Source organism: Schistocerca piceifrons, chromosome 1, assembly GCF_021461385.2.
Source record: "Schistocerca piceifrons isolate TAMUIC-IGC-003096 chromosome 1, iqSchPice1.1, whole genome shotgun sequence".
Classification (NCBI taxonomy): Eukaryota; Metazoa; Arthropoda; class Insecta; order Orthoptera; family Acrididae; genus Schistocerca; species Schistocerca piceifrons.
The window spans coordinates 385824728-385845302 of record NC_060138.1 but is presented as its reverse complement, the minus strand read 5'-3'; the positions used below and the strand labels follow the sequence as shown (position 1 = coordinate 385845302).

The following is a 20575-nucleotide window of genomic DNA, read 5'->3' as shown; positions in this document are numbered from 1 at the left end:
TATGATTCTCCTGTGTGCATGTTTTTTTTTTTAAATGTGAAGTTTAAAACTTAAAACTTTAATTTTCCTCTTGCTCTCTTCTTTCAATTTTCCTCTTGTTTTCTTCTTTTGCTGTAGACTCTCATTGATGAGTGACTGAATAGAAGCTTTTGACCCACTCAGTGATTTTACATAGAACCAGACTTTTCTCAGACTGTTGGAAAGGTCTTTAACTAAGATGTGGTGGAAGTTGTTATATGCTTCACACACCCATTGTTCTATAGATGCCTGAATCTCTAATAAGTTTTGCCTGTCAACATATCCACTTTTTTTTTCTTTTTTTAACTGAGAGTGCAACAGTCTCTGCTCCCTCTGGGTTTTCTGAATTTTCTTATTAAACCATGGTGGGTTTTTCCCATCCTTAGTCCCCTTACTTCGCAAGTACCTCTCCAAAGTGTGGTTTATAATCAGTTTAAACTTATCCCATAATTCCTCTGTATCTGTTGTATTGGAAGTAAATGATGTCCATTCATTGTCTTAGTAGGAGGCTTATCTTCTTTTAGTGACATAAAACCTCTCCAAGCCCCCATGATGGATTTATTAACTGTGGTAACCATTGATGCTGTATCATCATGATATTGTATTTGAACATAAATTTCATTGTTGTGTCTCAGATTAATAATTGATAATGTACTTGCTGGCTGGATTTGAGTTTAATGTAAGCTGATTTCTCTGGTTGATCTGGCTCATTTATGGAAAACTGAGTTGGGCAGTTTGGAATTCCTCAACCAACATATTTCATTTTCTAGTAACAGGTTGTTTAGTTGGATGTAAATTTTTGGGTTTGCTTGGTAGTTATTTAATAATTTAACATAGTGTGATGGTTAACATATAGTGTGTATATTTTGTGGTGGGTTAATTAGTCGGCAACATTGTATTTAGACAACATTAAAAATCAAATATGGCATTTATAATCAGTTGGCAGTAGTGGTCTTCTTGTTTGTAGCAAAACTTTTAATTGAACTGTTCTCTGTGTTCTTAAGGCAGTGCTTGCAAACAAGTTTATTGCTGCACAGTAAACTAGTTTTATGTGTACTGGCACTATGACATTTTTATATCTTTGTAGATGTTTGTTTTGTTATACAGTCCAGTATTCTTCATTTACTTAAGTGCCAGTAACAGAATAAATTTTTTGACACAGTAGGTTTTGTGCCTTTTCATTTGAAGACTCTATCTTACTGTATCTGGACTGGAAAGTTCAAGTAGGTAGGTCGGTCAGCCTTCTGTTTCCATTGGAAGTTCGTGATACATTTAGATACAAAAATAGTCAGTAGTTATATTGTTAGTGTGCGTCAGAAAGATAAGAAATTCAGAGAAGAAGAAAATTGTTTAAAATCTGCTATTTTATGACAACACATGAATAAAGCTATACTTGGTGATTCTTGTGGAAAGGTTTCCATTGTGATTATGGCCGCATGATGGAAATTAAGAGACTTTGAATGCAGAATGGTAGTTGGAGATAGATGCATGGGATATTCCATTTTGGAAATCGTTAAGGAATTCAATATTCTGAGATGCATAGTGTCAAGAGTGTTCCAAGAATACCAAATTTTAGGCATTGCTTCTCACCACAGATGGCACAGTGGCTGACGGCCTTCACTTGATGACTGAGAGCAGCAGCATTTGTGTAGAGTTGTCAGTGCTAACAGATAAGCAACACTTTGTGAAATAACTGCAGAAATCAATGTGGCACTAACAACAAATGTATCTTTTAGGACAGTGTGGCAAAATTCTGCAATAATGGGCTATGGCAGCAGATAACCAACATAAGTGCCTTTGCTAACAGCAAGACATTGCGTGCAGTGCCACTCCTGAGCTTGTGACAATAGCGTTTGGCACATAATGACTCTAAAACGTGGCCTGGTCAGATGAGTCCCAATTTCAGTTGGTAAGAGCTGGTAGTAGGGTTAAAGTGTGGCACAGACCCTTCAAAGCCACGGACCCAAGTTATCAGCAAGGCACTGTGCAAGCTGGTGGTGGCTCCATAATGGTGTGGGCTGTGTTCACATGGAATGGACTGAGATCTCTGATCCAACTGAACCAATTATTGACTGAAAAAGGTATGTTTGGCTACTTGGAGACCATTTTCAGCCACTCATGGAAATGCACCATGTTAGTGGTCCACAGTTGTTCGCTATTAGTTTGAAGAACATTCTGAACAGTTCGAGCAAATGATTTGGATACCGATATTGCCTGAAATGAACCCCATCGAACATTTATGGTATAATCTTGAGAGCAGTCCATGAACAAAATCCTTCACTGCCAACACTTTTGCAATTATGGATGTCTATAGAGGAAGCATGGCTCAGTATTACAGTATTTACAAGGGAAGCAGGAAAAATAAATTTTGAGTGATGAATACTGCTAAATCTACAGAGCAACAACCAACTGGTTTTGCCAACTTAGTTATTATGGAAACTACAATAAACACCAACCGTAACACACTCTTCAAAACAAACAAAGCAATAAGGATCCCTCCTGCAGAGCAAGCAAATAATTACTGATTCCTACAATCAGAGTGCCCTTCGACTCTGTACCTGTACAAATGTTCCATGTCGAAGTCGGCTGCTAGCAGCTGGTAGATAGCATACCATGCTGGAAGCAACGTAGCACAACTGTTGTGGAAGAGAGGATGGTCAAAGTGGCACACTGCTGAACCAGCCGATCTTCTCCATACTCGGCAAGTCAAGACCTGCCTGTCGAACAGCTGGGCACTGGCTTATCTAGTCCCGGGTGGTAAGATATTTCTGGGACTACTTGCATGCACATGATCACCAGGAAATAGTTTTTTGATTGTCACGCCCCCTTCCTCTGCTGCTGGTTGCTGCTCTCTGAAGGATGTTGACTGCACCTACATGTTCATTGTCAACTGTGGTACTTGCTTGTATACATTCATGCATTTGCCAGACTTTGCACCGGATTCGGCAACCCACATCTTTGGTCTGTCTGCTGTGTTGCCACTGCAGTAGGTGTCTGTGGTGACTGCAGCACCATTTTCTGTGTAACAAGGGGGAAAATTTTGACCCTGACCTATTATATTATGAGAGAACATTTTACTGAACTTGTGATGCAATAATTGTCATTTCCTTTGGATGAGGTGTGAGGGGATCTTTTTAGAAACAACTGCCACACAACTGAAGGTAAAGCTGTTCTTTGGCTGAAGGTTGATTTGAACAGGACCGTGCTTTATTATGTACAGTCCTGTTGCCTCTGAGATACTTGTGCCTTCTTCTGACTTTGCAGCAGTTTATCATGCATTCGATACCACAGTGAAATTTTGCCATTTTCATATCAGCTATTCCTAGCCAAAGACGAAAGAAGAAGTAAGTGTAAAAAAATCCCAGGCTGGCTTGGATTCAAACACTAGACCTTCAATTTTGAAGTGTAGATCTTACCACATTGACTTGTGAGCCACACCTCTTGCTTTTATATGAACATATTTTGTCATCACAAGTGCTGTAGTATACTCAGAGAAAGAGCTTCTTTAAGTAGAACATAGAGTACACCACAACAAACAGTGTAAAGTCTGTTGACCCATTTCTCTCAGATGAAGATGAATATTTCTACTTTTATTCAATGATACATATTTAAGCACACTTTGCATTAATTGGCCAACTCTCCTCTGGTCAAATGACCACCTGTTCCATTTGCTTGAGCCAATCTCTAACTCGTCCCTTTCTAAGTTAATTGCAGTGATAACCAGAGAGGGGAAGTCCAACTTACTCACTGAATAACAGATCTGCTGACCAACTGTAATACAGTTAAATGTGGCAGCTCTACATCCTATAAAAATATTTTCACTTTTTGCATATCAAATCATTTTCCCGTAATGACTCCCACATGTACTTTTGTTTTGTTCTCTAGTTTCCAGGTATCCTTATTCCTCTTCCTTGAAACTGTCACTTCTGATTGGACAGTGTCATGTCATTCACTGATCACAATGAAAAATTGATCTGCGCATGATGTGAGCCTGTGAAGTCTGAATTATTTTAACATGACGCATCTGGAGAGTGAAGTAATTCTCAGTTTCAGGTGTATAAAATGGTAATTCTTTTATTAGTTCAGTTACCCCATACATGAACAGTAACTACTGTTGCCATCTGGCTGCTACTGAGCATTTACATATGTACACAGGTGGAGAGGTACGATCCACGAACTGGCCAATGGACTTCTGTTTTACCAATGCTTACAAGGCGTTGTCGGCTTGGAGTAGCAACACTAAATGGAAAGCTTTATGTGTGTGGTGGCTATGATGGCTCAACATTTCTGCAGTCAGTGGAAATGTATGATCCCATTTTGAATCAGTAAGTGACCTAAACATATTTCTTTAAGCGTATCATACATAATGTTAAATGGCTGCAATATATTTAATACAAGGTATTATAGAAATACATGTAGTGTTTAGAAGTGAAATGAATAGTAGTTTGCTTTATTTGTAGTCACTATTGAAAAAGCAGTAGTTTTGGCTGCTATTGTAAGTCACTGTTTTACCTTTGCTTATCAGTCTCTTTCACTGTTGGACTTCATATTTATTTATTTACTAGCTTTTTACCTGCAGTTTTTCTCGCCTTTATAAATTGCACTATCATATGCGTGATCTCTCCCCTAATCTAAAATACTCCTCCTATTTATCTCTCCCCTCTTCCATCTGATTCAACATTCTCTGTCCCTCTTCCACCTGCCTCCTCATACGCTCTTCCTTTTTCACCTGCCCTCTACCAGCCTCCTACACCTCCTCATCTTCCCCCCCCCCCCCCTTCAAAGTCTATCTTCTCTCTCTCTCTCTCTCTCTCTCTCTCTCTCTCTCTCTCTCTCTCTCTCTCTCTCTCTGTTTTCTCCTCCCATTTCTCTCTATCTCCTCCCCCTTTTCCCTCTACCCATCTCCTTCCCCCACTCTCTGACCATCTCCTCTCCCCGCTCTCTGACCACCTCCTCTCCCCTCTCTCTCTCACTATCCCACCACCTCTCCCTGTCCATTTCCTCGTCTGTCCTCTCCCCATCCTCTCTCTGACCATCTCCTCCCCCTTCCTCCTCCCACCAGCTCTCTCTGCACATCTCGTCTGACCTCTCCCCATCCGTCTTGTCCTCCCTCCTCTCTGTCCATCCTATCCTTCCTCCTCCCTGTCCATGTTCTCCCCCTCCCCTCTCTCTGTTCATCCCCCATCTCATCCTCTTTCTTTGTGTTCATCCCCTCTTTCTGTCCATGTTTTCTTCTCCCTCCCGCTCTGTCCATCTCCTCCTCTCTTCTCTTTGTCCACCTTCTGCCCTCTCTCTTCCATCTCATCCTCCTCTCCCTGTACTCTGTCCATCTCATCCTCCATCATTCACTGTCCATCTGCTAACCCTTCTCTATGCTCATCCATCCTTGTCCACAATTATACCAACTAGAATACATTCTGATTTTACCTGCATAACACCAGAGTTGTTCAGGGTAGCCTCCAAAGTTGTGCAGGGCAGCCTAGATGTCATGCATTACCAACCCTTCTCACACCTGTCCCCCACCCCCATGGGAGCTAGGTGGTTATTACCCTCACAGTGCTTCTTTTCAGATAATAAGCATTACATGTACCAAGTTTAATTGAAAATGATCAAGTGGTTTAGGAGTAGGGGTGGAATGTACCCACACTCACACATATATCCATTGTTATGTATAAAACTAGCCTTTTAGTGTGTCTTTGCCAGCATATGAACACATCTCATGTATTGCACACATCCTCCTTGCCCCTTTTGTCTTATCATCCCCTCCTCCTCCTCCTCCTCCTCCTCCTCCTCCCATCCATCCATTCTCTCTGACCTCCTCCTCCTCCTTCTTCTGCCCTATCTCTCTTTCAGTCTCCTTCTTCCCACATTTCCCTGTCCATTTCCTTTCTCTCTATGCCTGACCATCTTCTCTCTGTCCATCTCCATCACCTTCCTGTCTTTGTCCATCTCCTCCTCCTCTTCCCTCTGTCCATCTCCTCCATTCCATCTTTCTGTCCACCACCTCCACCTCCTATTCCCCCTCTCTCTACCCATCTGCTCACATTCCCTCTGTCCATCTCCTTTGCCTCTGTGTATGTCCATGTACTCCTTCCCTATTTCTATGTCCATCTCCATCTCCCTCTTTCTGACCAATTCCACCTCTCCTACTCCTTGCACATGTCCCCCTCCCCTCTCTCTGGCCTCCTCCTTCTTCCCACTCTCTCTGACCATCATCCCCCCTCCCTCTCATTATCTCTTCCCCCCTTTCCATCATTCCCCCCTCCCTCTCATTATCTCTTCGCCCCTCTCCATCTCCTCTCATCTCCATCTCCTCTCCTCCTCCCCCTCCTCTCCTCCTCCCCCTCCCTCTCCCTCCCCCTTTCCCCATCCGCCTCCTCTCCCTCCCCCTTTCCCCATCCGCCTCCTCTCCCTCTCCCTCTCCATCTCCTCCCCCTTTCCCTGTCCATTTCCTTCTCCTCTCCTTTGTTTTCCTCCTGTGCACTAATCATTTCCATGTTCCACTGCTGCCTGCACCTCTCCCCCCTCTTTCTCCCCCTCTTTCTGACCATTCTCCTCCTGCCTTCTCTCCACCTTCCTCTTGCCCCCCCTGTCCATCTCCTCCTGCCTTCTCTCCATCCTCCTCTTTCCCCCTCCTCCTCTACCTCTCACTCTCTGTCTCCTCCACCCCACTCTCTGTCTGTTTGTTTGCCCATCCTCCCCTCCCTCTCTGTTCGTTCACTCGTCCTCCCCTCCCACTCAATATATCTCATACTCCCACCTCTCTGTTTCCTGCTCCCCATCTCTGTCTCTCCATCAGCTATTCCCACTGTCTCTCTGTCCCTCTCATACTCTCACTGTCTGTCGTACGCCTTTGCACTGTCTCTCTCCTCCTTCCCCATGCCAATGTCTGTCACTTCCTCCCTCCTCCCTATATTCTCCTCCTCCTCCTCCTCCTCCTCATTCACGTCCTCCTCTCTATCCATCTCTTCATTCACCTTCTCTACATCCATTTCCTCCTTCACCTACTGTGCGTTCATTTCCTCTTTTACCCTCTTCCTGTCCATTACCTCCCCTCATGTCTGTGCCCATCTCCTCCTCCCCATCCCCTCTGTCCACCTGCTCCTCCTCACTCTCTATGTCCATTTCTTCCTCCTCAACTGTGTCTGACAATATCCACCTCCTGCTCCCCCTCTTTGTTCATTTCCTCCTTCCCCCTCTCTGTCCATGTCCTTCTCCCAATTTCTCTGTCCATTTCCTATGTTACCCAGTTTTCACTCCCACCCCCACCCCAATATATCAGCAATAGATGAATAGTGGAAAAGGAAATGATTCTAAGTGCCAAATCTTATATTTGTCAGGAGAATCAAAAAACAGTGCATATCTCTGTACATAATATATTTGTATCCAATAAATGGAGAAGATATCATGAAACTACGGAATTATGCTGTCCACCTCATCGCTGCAGAAATAATGAAGCAAATGAGAAAATAAATAATTGATTAAGAATGTTGCAAATCCATGTCAGGAAACTGACTGGTTGTAAGTGCAAACAAATATAGTATTCTTTTTCCCCAAGTGCCTCTAACACAGATGCAAGATGTTTTGTTTGATAATACAAGTACAGAAATACAGCAACAATATTTTAACAAGTAGAACTATAGTCAACAAAAACCATTTCACATTTCTTTTAAATTTGTGACAAGAAAATAACTTACTCAAACAATGGAAAATCTATGGTGGAATGTAACAATATTATGAAAAGGATAATTGCTAATCACTATATAGTGGAGATTCTGAGTCGCAGATAGGCACAACACAAATTCTGTCACAAAATAAACTTTTGGCGTTTGCGTGTGTGTGTGTGTGTGTGTGTGTGTGGTCTGTTTTTACAAAGGCCTTGTGGTCTGAAAGATTATTTTGTGACAGTCTTTTTGTTGTGTCTATGTGTGGCTCAGCATCTCCACTATTTGGTGAGTAACAAGTATCCTTTTCATAATATTGTTGAAAATAACTTATTTAAATTCAAGAAAAAGTCTCTCAGTATCGACTTTCCTATCGTACACAACTCCATTCCTGAGATGCTGCAAAGTTTACTGTTTAACTGCTCCTGCTTCTGAGGAAGAAATGGCAACATTGTCAGTGGGTTTTTCTGTTTTGCAACTGATAAGTGTGTCTGGTCTTTCAGATAAAGTGCAGCATTACATACATCTGCCAGGGTGTTTCCTCTTTTGAATATGTTCACATTTTTCTGTTGTTGTCTTTCAGGATAAGAATTTTTATGTAGCTATTTGAAGTGACGAGTATGAGACACTTTGGTCATACTGCATTTGGAGCGCTTATACACCTGCTTTGGCAACAGTGTTTTACAGGATCTTTATTATCAAATATGCCAGCTGTATACATTGGAATTACATGAAAGAGGTTGATAGCTTTAATGGACTCAATAGTCTTGTGCAAATCTTGTGCGAAACAAAGACCTTGCTTACTATTTTCAGGTCTCTATAATATCAAAATTTTCCGTAGCCGCTCAAAAAGCTGTGCCCACTTACCGGAACTTGTATGTTATCTCTTAAAACCATCCAAGGTGAAATAGGGGAAAACTTGCTGCATGGGACTTGAAACTACATTGGAAACCACTGCTTAGTACAAAAAGCATGCACCGGTAGTAATGAACATTTGAAAAATTTTCTCCATGATTTGTCATTTGGAACAAGTCCATAGATGTAACAGAGTACCGAGAACACAATAGCAATGAAAAAACACTTTGCAAGGAAAATGGCACTTGATCATTTTCCGTTTCCACTCTTCAGATGCTTGAAGAGAGTACATATCATTGTTATAAATATTTACTCATATAGGATAATGATAAGTCATATGTAGAATACTTTCCAAAAGTACTATTTTTGCAAACACTTTTCCATTGTTGTAATTTTTGGATGAATAAAGACATGAGGAAAAAAGCCTTGTTTCACGAAGTTCCAAGCACGCAGCGCACGTTACTCTATTGATGATTCATATGATTTTGAAATGCATCCATATTGGTATTTGAACATTTTTGATCACATTCTAAGTTGGTTTCTAAATGAATCATTAGTCGATTGTTGAATCCGTGCCTTCTAGAAATCTAGAAATAAACTTTCCTGCAGACAAAAGGAGACGTGGCTATACAAGCTGAGCGGAATAAAGCCGAATGGGTGAATGCCAGTCACTGTTTGTTTATGTGGTTAACTGGGTTTTTGAATCATCACTGTTTTATAATTACCAATGAAGTACATAGATTCAGACCAGCAGAGTGGAAATAAGTGATCAAAAGAAACAACAGGTAAGAAAGATTACATATTATCTTCTCTGTGTATCCAAGAAAATCAAATTTTGACAGATAATTTTTGGCCAGACTGCTACACTAGTAAGGATCAGTTGTGGCCTCCCGCTAGCAGCCACTGAAGTTCTATTCTGGGAGTAGTGTGGAAAATATGTTGTACGAACACATAATAACGCCTAACCGGAGAATAAACACTGGATATCTAAACCGGTGATTGTGGCAGGGTTACTAGAATTAACCGAAGAATAAGTTTTGACACTGGCAGGAATAGTTACAGAATTAGTGATGACAAGATTGTTTGTTAGGATGAGGAAGGAGAAGAAACGGGGTCATCACACAAATTATGTAAGAATATGATGATTCCAAATTTATACAATAATTTCGTAGTACTACTTTTTGACCTAATGCTTGAGAAGCTGGAGCATATGAATGAAATGTGAAACTATTTCCTAACATAAAGCTTTTTGCTTGTAATAAGCCTAATAGGCATTTGATTTTGGTACTTCATGAATTATATTCTGTCGTGTTATAAAAATCATCATTTGTGTCTCATTTATTTGGTGTGTGTTACAATTGCTGCAATATTAGACAGGCCTATTTCATTTATCTGGCAGACAGTGGCAAAATACACGTAATCAGATCGAGAAATCACGCCGGTCTTGGTTACTATTTGTATTAACAGGTTTTTCAGTATTTGATGAAGACATCTCGTTTTTTCTTGTGGCAGAACATTTGACGAACTTTAATGAGGTAATAGTTTCTTTTGCAGAAAGGAAGGCATGCAATGTAAAGCTGTAGCAAGATTAGAGAGAAAACAATGCTAGGACTTGAGTATTGAAGAAATAGTTCTATCTTGTCCTTACTGGTTTTATATATCCTGTATGTAATTTTATGTCACACAAAACAGCAACTTATTAGCTAATAAGCAATAAAGAGTCCAAATTTCCTGAAGAGTTCTTGTTCTTCCGGTTACAAATAATCCCATCCAGTATTAATCACGAGATTTTTTTGAAGAGGAGGAGTCCTGCCGACTGGGAGCAGGAGAGGTACCACAGGACATTTTAATTTCGAATATAGTTTGATGGCATCCATTACAAAATATACACTTAGAATTCCACACAGCTAAATAGTGACGTGCGATAGGAGGAGGCTGTGTAAAGAGGCGTGGCAGTGCACCGTTGAACACTGAAGACCAAGTAACATGCCTTGAATTTCCTTGAACACATGTGTGTTGTGCATAAAACTCTTCAGAAAGATGTGCACTACAAAATGAACATATTTTTGAAAATATTATTTTTTTTAATTTTTACATCCTACTTCAATTGCCCACGGGTGTGTGTGTGTGGGGGGGGGGGGGGGGGGGGGTCCTGTATCTAGTAGTACCCTGGTTCGGAAATATCGTCGCTCCAGGGCTGATGCACATTGCAGTCTCAGTTGTAGTAGGGAAGTGGGTAATCTCCATGTGACACGTGTTTATGTTTAGTGATTTTGCCGGTTCCTCTTCGTTTACAGCTCTCACATCAAATGAAACAAAAAAGGTTTCTGTGCTTGGGAGCTATCAAGTAAATTAAAATATGTTATTAGGTTCAGATTTTATTTTATTTCCACCTCTCTGACAGTCAAGCATTAATAGCCTTGCAGAACAATGAAGTTATTTTTGTCGGTTTGCTAAAGAAATTTGGCTTTTATTAATATTTTCCACTGAGGCAGACAATTTATCTGAAACGGAGTGTTTAATTCCACACTGTTGGCTAGTTTCAACTGTGCACTGCATTTCAAGTGCACGTTTTCATCTTCTAACATGTGTGGCATTATGCCATAATAAAGAACCAAACTTGAGATAATACAGTACTGGTACTCCAAGAAAATTTACATCCGAATCTGGACATACGAATGTGCACTTTAAGCCGAATTATGCATTTTGGTATGGTTCACGAAATTCCGATGCTCTTGGGTATCCTCTAATGCCTTGTTTCTTTTATGACTTAATGTAATATCTTTTAATGTTTAACACGTACAAACATATGGACTTCCTGCGTCAAAATATCTGTGCAAGTGTGATGATGCCTGTTATCTGCCGCTCTCTGGTAACTACTGAAACGAACCTATTTCTAATAGGTCGCGGGAAAACATTGTGAATGGTTGTTTGAAAAGTGTTACTTTCAAAGTAAGTTTCCTTTCATGCAAGATGAACTATGTGCAAGAATGTACGATGAATTTCTTAAATCACAGAGCGACTGACTCTCATTTAAAAATCAACTCCTTGAGGATGACCATTTAGAAGAATTTGGAGCCCAGAAGATCAGACATTTATGTCGTTATTAAAATTTTACAGACACATTTGTATGACGTATCTTAAAGTGTAACATATGCAAAAAAGATCAATATTATATGTGAAAGCTTAGCTTCTCCTGCAGCTTATTAATCTTAAGAGACCAATATTACATATGAAAGCTTTGTTTTCCTTGTAGCAATACTATGTATATCAATTTAAACCATTAACTTTTTCTATTTGTGTGTTCGCGCTACTTAACAGTGATGTTGCTATTGGCTGACTACATCATGTGTCGTAGGCTCTAAATATCTGCTGTCATTGTCTGATGAGATCACATGACATGAGGTATGACTGGCTTACAAAAGAGCAGCGCAATCTTGATTTCAATACTTCGGAAAGTAACATGCTGTGTTTCATAGAATTCAAATTTATACATTCATAATACAAAAATATGCAGCGTGCATGTTGCTACACGTCACAGATCGATCTTTCCAGAATGCAGAACGTGTGCCGCTGCTGCACCCCTCTTCCCCCTCCGAGCACTTTGAAAGATCGGCGAGTCACAACACTTTTCCCCCCTTTGAAGTTTTTGCACAGGTCTTGATGGAGGTGGCCTGTAGATTGCTAACGTCCATAGGTGTTGTTTGACTAGCCGTAAAGTCTTGAGGAGGAGGCTTCCCGTATGGACGGAAGTGTCCCCAATGATAACGGTTCAAGATGACAGGAGACATGGGGGTCGAATCTGCTGGGGCCTCGTGCACCAATCTGCACGTTGTGGCAAGTCCGGTTGCTGTAACAGGAGACATGGGCGATGTGTCCGCATCCGTAGGAGAAGGAGGCGAGTAGAGTTGCTCCGACAGATGATGGTCATCTGGTTCCTGCATGGGCACGTCTCCTGGTGGCGTCAGTTCTTGTGCTAGCACTGATATGATGGTGAGAGGACTGTGTTGTGAGTAATGAGAGATTCCAGTATCCCGAGCGTCAGGTAGAGCCGAAGGTGGTGTAGCGGCATCTGGAACAGGTGTTGCCGGCACACGAGGCCGAAGCTGGTCCGAATGACGCACTGCAACACCCGTGTCCGTCTGGATTTCATACAGGCATTGGCCACGGTGTCGTAAGATGCAGCCATGACTCCATTATGGCCGCCTGCCATATCCCCGTACCCATACAAGGTCGTTGGCGGTAAACCGGCCAAGTGGAGGCACCCGCGGCCATGAGGTGGAAGGCCGCAGAAGATGAAATAGCGTGCGGGGCTTTCGGCCATGTAAGAGCTCAGCTGGGCTGTGGTTGCCCATGGGGGTGAAACGGTAAGAAGCCAGAAATTGGAGAAGCGCATCATCAGCAGCAGAAGTCAGGAGTTTCCTCATCTGAGCCTTAAATGTGTGGACCAGTCGTTGAGCCTCACCGTTTGACTGTGGATGGAACGGAGGGGCCATGACATGCATGAGGCCATAACGGGCACAAAAATCCGCAAAATTGGAAGAGGCAAATTGCGGACCATTATCAGTAACAAGAGTAGAGGGAATGCCTTCCAAAGAGAAAATGCGAGCTAGAGTATTGGTGGTTGCCGCGGTGGTAGGCGACGTGCAACGGACAATGAAAGGAAAGTTAGAGTAGGCGTCAATAACGAGAAGCCAATAAGTACCTAAAAAAGGTCCTGCGAAGTCAACATGAATACGCTCCCAGGGCTTCTCAGGCGAAGGCCACGGTGACAAAGATGAGTTCAGGGAGGCGGCCTGTGACACACAAGGGCCGCAGGCAACGACCATATGTGCAATTTCAGAGTCGATGCCGGGCCAGTACATATGACAGTGCACCAGAGATTTTGTGCGAGAGACACCCCAGTGCCCATGGTGAAGGAGGCGCAAGACCGAAGCACCCAAAGACGCAGGTACCACAACACGCGGCGAAGCATTTTTGGTAGAAAGGAGGATAACACCATCCCTAGCCGTGAGGCAGTAACGCAAAGCGTAGTAATTCCCCAACGGATCAGAAGTCTTAGCGGATGGACGATCTGGCCAACCCTTCTGAATATAGTGTAAAACCCGGGAGAGGGTAGGGTCAGAACCCGTAGCAGCCGCCAGCCGATCCCTGGTGATTGGGAACCCGTCCACAACCCGCTGATCGGCAACATCCAGGTGGAAACACAAAAGTTCGTCCCTATCGAATGCCAGATCAGGACCCATGGGAAGGCGAGACATTGCATCAGCATTCGCATGTTGAGCCGACGGCCGGAAATGAATCTCATAATTGAAACAAGACAAGTAAACAGCCCAATGCTGGAGGCGGTGTGCAGCCTTGTCGGGAAGTGACATTGATGGATGAAACAAGGAAACAAGTGGTTTGTGATCCGTAACAAGATGAAATTTGGATCCATAGAGAAAAACACCAAACTTATGAAGAGCATAAATAATGACCAAACTTCTTTTTCAATTTGAGAATACTTTTGTTGGGCATCCGTGAGCGTTTTGGAGGCATAAGCAATGGGTTGTTCAGAACCGTCAGAAAAACGGTGCGCAAGGACTGCACCAAGCCCATATTGAGAGGCGTCCGTGGCAAGAACAAGATGTTGGCCAGGTCGATAAGTAGCCAGGCACGGGGCCTGTTTCAGCATAGTCTTCCATTTCTGGAAAACCGCATTGCATGACGCGTACCAGTGAAAAGGCATGTTTTTGTGCAACAGGTGATGCAACGGCTGAGCCACCGAAGCAGCAGACTGTAAAAACTTGTGATAGTATGCTATTTTCCCCAAGAAGGCCTGCAGTTCCTTAACAGATGTACGGCGAGGAAGGGCATCGATCGCAGCGACAGTTTGCTGAAGCGGACGAATACCATCTCGAGAGAGTTGAAACCCCAAGTACGTGATAGGTGCCTGAAAAAATTTTGATTTCTGAAGATTACACTTAAGACCGGCAGTCTGTAAGACATGAAAAAGTGTGTGGAGATTTTGAAAATGTTCGTCAGTGGTGGAGCCAGTGACAACAATGTCGTCCTGGTAATTTATACACCCAGGGACAGTGAGCAATAATTGTTCCAAGAATTGATAGAGGCCGAAAGGCATGTTAAGAACCAGAAACTTCCAGGAAGCAGTGTCGAGAGGAAGTTGATGATATGCTTCTGACAGGTCAAGTTTAGAAAAATACTGGCCTCCAGCAAGTTTAGTGAACAATTCTTCAGGTCGAGGCATAGGGTAAGTGTCGATAAGGCATTGAGCATTTACAGTGGCTTTGAAATCACCACAGAGATGAATATCACCATTTGGCTTAACGACGACGACTGAAGAGGACCACTCATTGGAAGTGACAGGAAGCAAGACCCCTGAAGCAGTGAGACGCTCTAGCTCCCATTTGATCTGATCACAAAGGGCCACAGGAATGGGCCGAGCCTGAAAAAACGTAGGCCGAGCAGCGCGAACTGTGCAGTTTCCCCGCACAGCTGTTAATGGTGCAATTTTAGTGTAGTGTGGTATGCTTTTGTTGTTGAAAGGAATATTTACTTACTGAATTTGATCTGTGTTGCTGGAGAGAAATTCACATAGTAAAACTACATGTATGTAGACATGAAATGTGTTCATCATTGATTACATTATTGATTTCATTATAATACAGTAATCTCTTGTCTGCCATGTTATTTTGATGTCATGGAAACTGATTTGATTTGAAGAAACCATTCTTGTGTTATGTTGAAACATACTTTTTTTTTCTGTAGGTGGAAGTTTGTTGCACCAATGAATGTAATGCGTAGTAGAGTTGCATTGGTTGCGAACATGGGTAAACTGTGGGCAATTGGAGGATACGATGGTGTTTCAAATTTATCTACAGTTGAAGTCTATGACCCAAATACAGATTCATGGTCATTTGTAGCATCAATGTGTGCCCATGAAGGAGGAGTCGGTGTGGGTGTCATACCTATATGTAAAGACTGACAGCTGAGTGTCAAAATAATACAGTTAATTTGCTGAAATGTTTGTTGTGGATGGTGATTGTGGCTTGGCTGACTTTTATTTCCTCACACACGTTTCATAACTGTTTTTTTGTAAATAATTTATGTTGTGTTGCATTTTATTTTTTATTCTACATTTAAAGAAATGTCATTCTTGATCTGATATGGATATTTGCTTTCACAGCGAACGATCTCATATTTCAAAACTGTTAAGTACTATATCTGAAATAATAGTCCAGCGATAAAATAAATATGATTATTGTTATATTTAATTGGTTGAAAATTCTACGTGTGGATTAAAAGAGTGTGATCGTATTGCACGTTTGATACGCCAAGAGAATGAAAGTGAAACAATTAAAAATTGAGATTATTTTTAAATGTTTGTTGTTATTCTTATTGCCATGCAAAGTTTGCATTTTTAATGATCATATTATTATCTACTTAATATTATCTTCTTTTAAGTGGTACTGTGATAAAACTATAAAAACCACTCTAATAGTAAATTTTTAGCAGTTTTTGTAACTGCTACACTAATAGTACTAAAGGAGGTCTTGATTATGGGATTATAGTTTGCAGAATTAAATTCATTAAAATGATTTAATTTCTTTGTAATGGTAAGCTATAGGGTAATATTGTTGTAAATTAAGCTACTATTCACTGCTAATATGGAACTCAGACTTTCCTAACTTAGTTTTCTGGAAGAGTATGCTGTTACGTGCTGTCATTTCCCATTTATTGATATAAGACCTGCAGATTCAAGCTGTGGCCAGAAGAAAATTTTGGCTTTTGTTCTTTACTAAAATTGATTACCTTCTGGTGTTTGCAGTTCCACCATTTACAAGCAAACATATGAACAATTATGAAAAATAAAAACATGCCATTATCTGTTGTTTGTAATTTTCATTAATGGGATTAAGCCAACCTAACTATACAAGCAGTCTGATACAGCTGTCTTATAACAGTCAGTCTGTCTGGTAGTAACAGAAGCACTGTGTTGATAATAAGCTGTGGTTCTGAGATAAACTGTTCCTCCCTCATGAATTTAGTCATCATCAACACTAATACTGGCCGTTTATGAACCTCTCCAATTCAGAATTTCCTCAGCTGTCTCATTATGTTTACAATCATAGAAATTTCATTACCCCAATTACATTCACTTACCACAGCACATCTTAAGGAGTATGTTAAGAGGTATCTGTCACAGTTATTGATAAAATTAATTAATACCCTCCTCCAACCTCTCCCTCTCAGTGGGAGTGCCTGTGTACAACTGTATATTCCCCAATTTCTCTCTTTTTACTGATTTTTTTATTGTGATTTCTTTTATTCTTCCTTTGGAGTTTATTGAACATTTCTGTAATATTTTTGTACCCTTACATTAAATGGACCACCAGTTGTACAGGCTCATCGATGAACTTTTAGTTTTTGTACTCATCTTGTTCATTAAGGCTGGTAAGTGATGCTAAAGTAGAGACTTCTCAATTTTCTTTAAAGCTTCTTACATACAAAAGCTGCTTCTCCGTAGTACACACCAAATGAAACAATCCTTTTAACTGCTTCTCTACCACTGGGTTCACATGGCTAGGGTTTTTCAATCGTCATGCTCATATATTTGAAGAATTGTGGCTCAACTTTGATGCTCTGCATAAGCAATGAAGAAATATTTTATTACCTTCCAGTAATATTAAGAATGAACTGCCAGTTAGTGCACCAAGAACTAATTTTTCACAAATAATTCTGAGTATCACAACAGTTTCCATAAGTGACCACTTCTTAATTATAACCTTGTTTCATGAATGATGGCAGTTCACATGGGTCAAGGCACAGACGAGTATTCCAGTGTTTTCAGTTCCAAACAGCATTTGTGGTACTCGCATACACGTGCTTTGTACTGGAAGAAAGCATGTATCTTGCAAATTATGTCTCTCGCTTGCTCATACAGACTTTCTCACTTATGCAGACTTTCTCACTTATGCAGACTTTCTCACTTATGCAGACTTTCTCACTTATGCAGACTTTCTCACTTATGCAGACTTTCTCACTTATGCAGACTTTCTCACTTATGCAGACTTTCTCACTTATGCAGACTTTCTCACTTATGCAGACTTTCTCACTTATGCAGACTTTCTCACTTATGCAGACTTTCTCACTTATGCAGACTTTCTCACTTATGCAGACTTTCTCACTTGTCGCCAACATCTGCAATGACAGCTCGCAACAAATGGAATAAAAATTCACTAAACAATTCACTGCAATAACATTTGATGCTTGGATTGCTTAGACATTCACAGCAGAGTGCTCAGAACAACACTGTATGTTCATTGTCTGTTGGAGACTACATGAAGGAGATGTGCAGAACAAGCCTAAACTCGACTGCCATCATTTGTAATGCCATCTGTAGCTTCATCATTTGCAAACAGTGTTGAAAAACTAAATAAAAGTGGTTGAACAAACACGCCAGAGGTCTGTTGAATTTCTGATGTTGATTCCATAATAATGGGCCATATCTGAGAAAAATAATCTTTTCAGTTGCATATTCCTCTGAATATTTTTGAGCACATAATTATATTAAATATTAAAGTTCCGAGGTCAGAAGAAATCTGGATGTCAAGGGGTACAGCACCTATAATACTGCTCTTATCTGTAATCTTTCACATGTTGTATTTTTATTATGCGACATGGAGCCATTTGGATTGAAGTGTATAGTGTGTTCACAAGGAGATGACTGAATTATGAGGGGGAGGGGGGTGAGAGAGGGGTCATAGGAAGCAAGTCCCACCCACCAACACCCAGCAATTGGCTGGCAAGGGAGAGGGCTGGGATGGCGGGAGCAAGCTGCACTTACCTCTCACAGTGCTAACACTACACTTCTGCTCATATGTCAGTTTATGCTCCAAGCAGTTGGACACAAGCTCTTTATTTTTGCTCTTCTGTCCCTTCCCCTTTTCAGAGGAGTGGAAAGAGTATCTGGTGCTGCTCATGATGGGCCAGGAACCACTCGTCACTCATTAAAAAATTCATTAATTTGTATGTAATACAACACAGCACAACAATCACTTTGCAAGGTTCTGTATTAAATTGCTGTGGCTTGACACGAAACACGAGCGGGCCAAACTCAACCGATTTCTGCCAATTCAGAAGTGGGTAGTCCTCGTTCATCTCTTTGTGAGCAAACTGTATCATTAAACTATGCCCAGCTCTGTATTCTGCAAGTCATTTTGAAATGTATGACTGAGAAATAACTCCACTGTTCCTGTGTTTAGAGTCATGTGTCAATTCCTGTTGTAATGCTTGTATGCTTGAACTATAATTTAATTATCCCCTTGTGTTCATTATTTGCATGTGTGGTGTGATGGCAGTTGGCAGCTGAGTAGCCTTACGTTACTTATAAATTATTGATTGTTAGAATTTTTAAGGTAACATAATGTGATATATAATTTTAATTTTCTGGTTTGCATATTGTCATGATTTTGAAGCTTTTGCACTTATTGCAGTTTTCTTTGTACACCATCTCTGATATACTGCAGTAACTGCACTCCTTTGTTTTCTTTTTACTGACTTTTATCTTGAACTCCAGACACTGGAAGGGATGAGCAGATCACACTTTGTTTCTCTTTCCTTCCGTTCCCTTCTTTAACATACCTGAAATTTTTGAAAATATTGCGCCTCTTCTTGAGTCACTGACTGTCACAGTCATAAAGCATCATTTTATGTAACTTGCTATTGATACCCATAACTGCAGAGCACTGAGCCTGTATTCTCTCACTTCGGGCTGGAATTACTGAGGCATAAATGGATAACTGGTAAGTGCTTGATTCTGTCCACAGTTTATTGCTCTGTCTTCAAGAAAAACTGTGCTCTCCATTTCTTGTTATGGCAATTAGTGCATTCTGTATCTGCTCTTTTCTTTAACCAGTGACATTTCTTGACTAACATTGTAGTGCTTCCTTTATAACATGATTAATATGTAAAGGAACTGGCAGTGATTCAGGCCTTAAAAAATTGGAGGAGTTGGTATGAGATAGAGCTGATGTGATGTGATTATAATTTTTTCATTTGTCCAAGTTTTTAATTTACTTACCTAGAATTACTGGTAGGAAGAGGATTTGTTATTTCTAAGAATGTCCACTATTGTGGTTCAGGAGGGTAGTTTAGCAATGTAATGTTGAGACTCTTTGTATGATTTCCTGTAATGTTAAGAACATGGCTGTGAGTAGCTGCTTCAGTAATTTTTAGTTAATGCACATTATTTACCCTGTGTATGAAGCAGATGTGAACTAAAAGATCATTTCTTTGAAAGGATGCAAGTGTTTCAATACTGTATTATATGAATGGATCTTAAAATGTGCAATCTGTTTTTATCACTTTTGATGTTAAATATTGGAGTACAAATTTGTTTTGTCCTGTTCATCAAGAAGCATACTAAATATTGTAAGAAAATTATTTACCTTAGAACTGGAAAAAAATGCTTTCTGTTGTAAAGACAAGAACAACAAGAAAGAATATGAAAGAGGAAACATTGAAAGACAAATCAAATGTATTGTAAGCTGTCAGAATTGTAAATATATTTATGTAAATAAAAATTTTAAATGAATTTTATTTTCTCCTGTTAACAATTGCTTTCATATGAAAGTTACACTGTTTGCCACCTCACATCTAGTAGTAGTAGTAGTAGTAGTAGTAGTAGTAGTAGTAGTTCTTGTAGCTCACTCATATTTTGTTTTTACACATTTCAGTGGTTGTAGAAAATAAATTCAGTATGATTTGTTGATATAGGCAAGTTGATGACATGGAAGATATCAGTTGGGGGGCTGGCAGTGGGGGAAGGATTTATGATGCTCTAGGAAGCATTTGTCTTGGCTGTGAGATGGGATGCTCCAGGAGATAAGTTGGAGGTGTTAGTATAGCACAACAGAGATGGATGTGGTTGGTGCTTCAAAGACTACCACAATGGGACCATCAGGATGATTGTCTTTTCTGTATTTTAGACAGCCGCTAGAACACACGCGTAGGGTTCTGTAGATCAAGTAGTTCTG

At 40.7% G+C, this 20575-nt stretch overlaps 1 protein-coding gene across 1 annotated transcript in view; it reads left to right on the top strand.

The window, feature by feature from the left end:
• Positions 1-20088, top strand: part of LOC124786882 (kelch-like protein 18) — a 161046-nt gene extending 140958 nt beyond the window's left edge. Inside the window, exons 9-10 of the mRNA XM_047254297.1 lie at positions 4174-4343; positions 15306-20088. Coding sequence (XP_047110253.1) covers positions 4174-4343; positions 15306-15522 — 387 coding nt within the window. The 3' untranslated portion in view covers positions 15523-20088. The remainder of the gene's footprint in view (positions 1-4173; positions 4344-15305) is intronic.
• Positions 20089-20575: the final 487 nt, after the last annotated feature.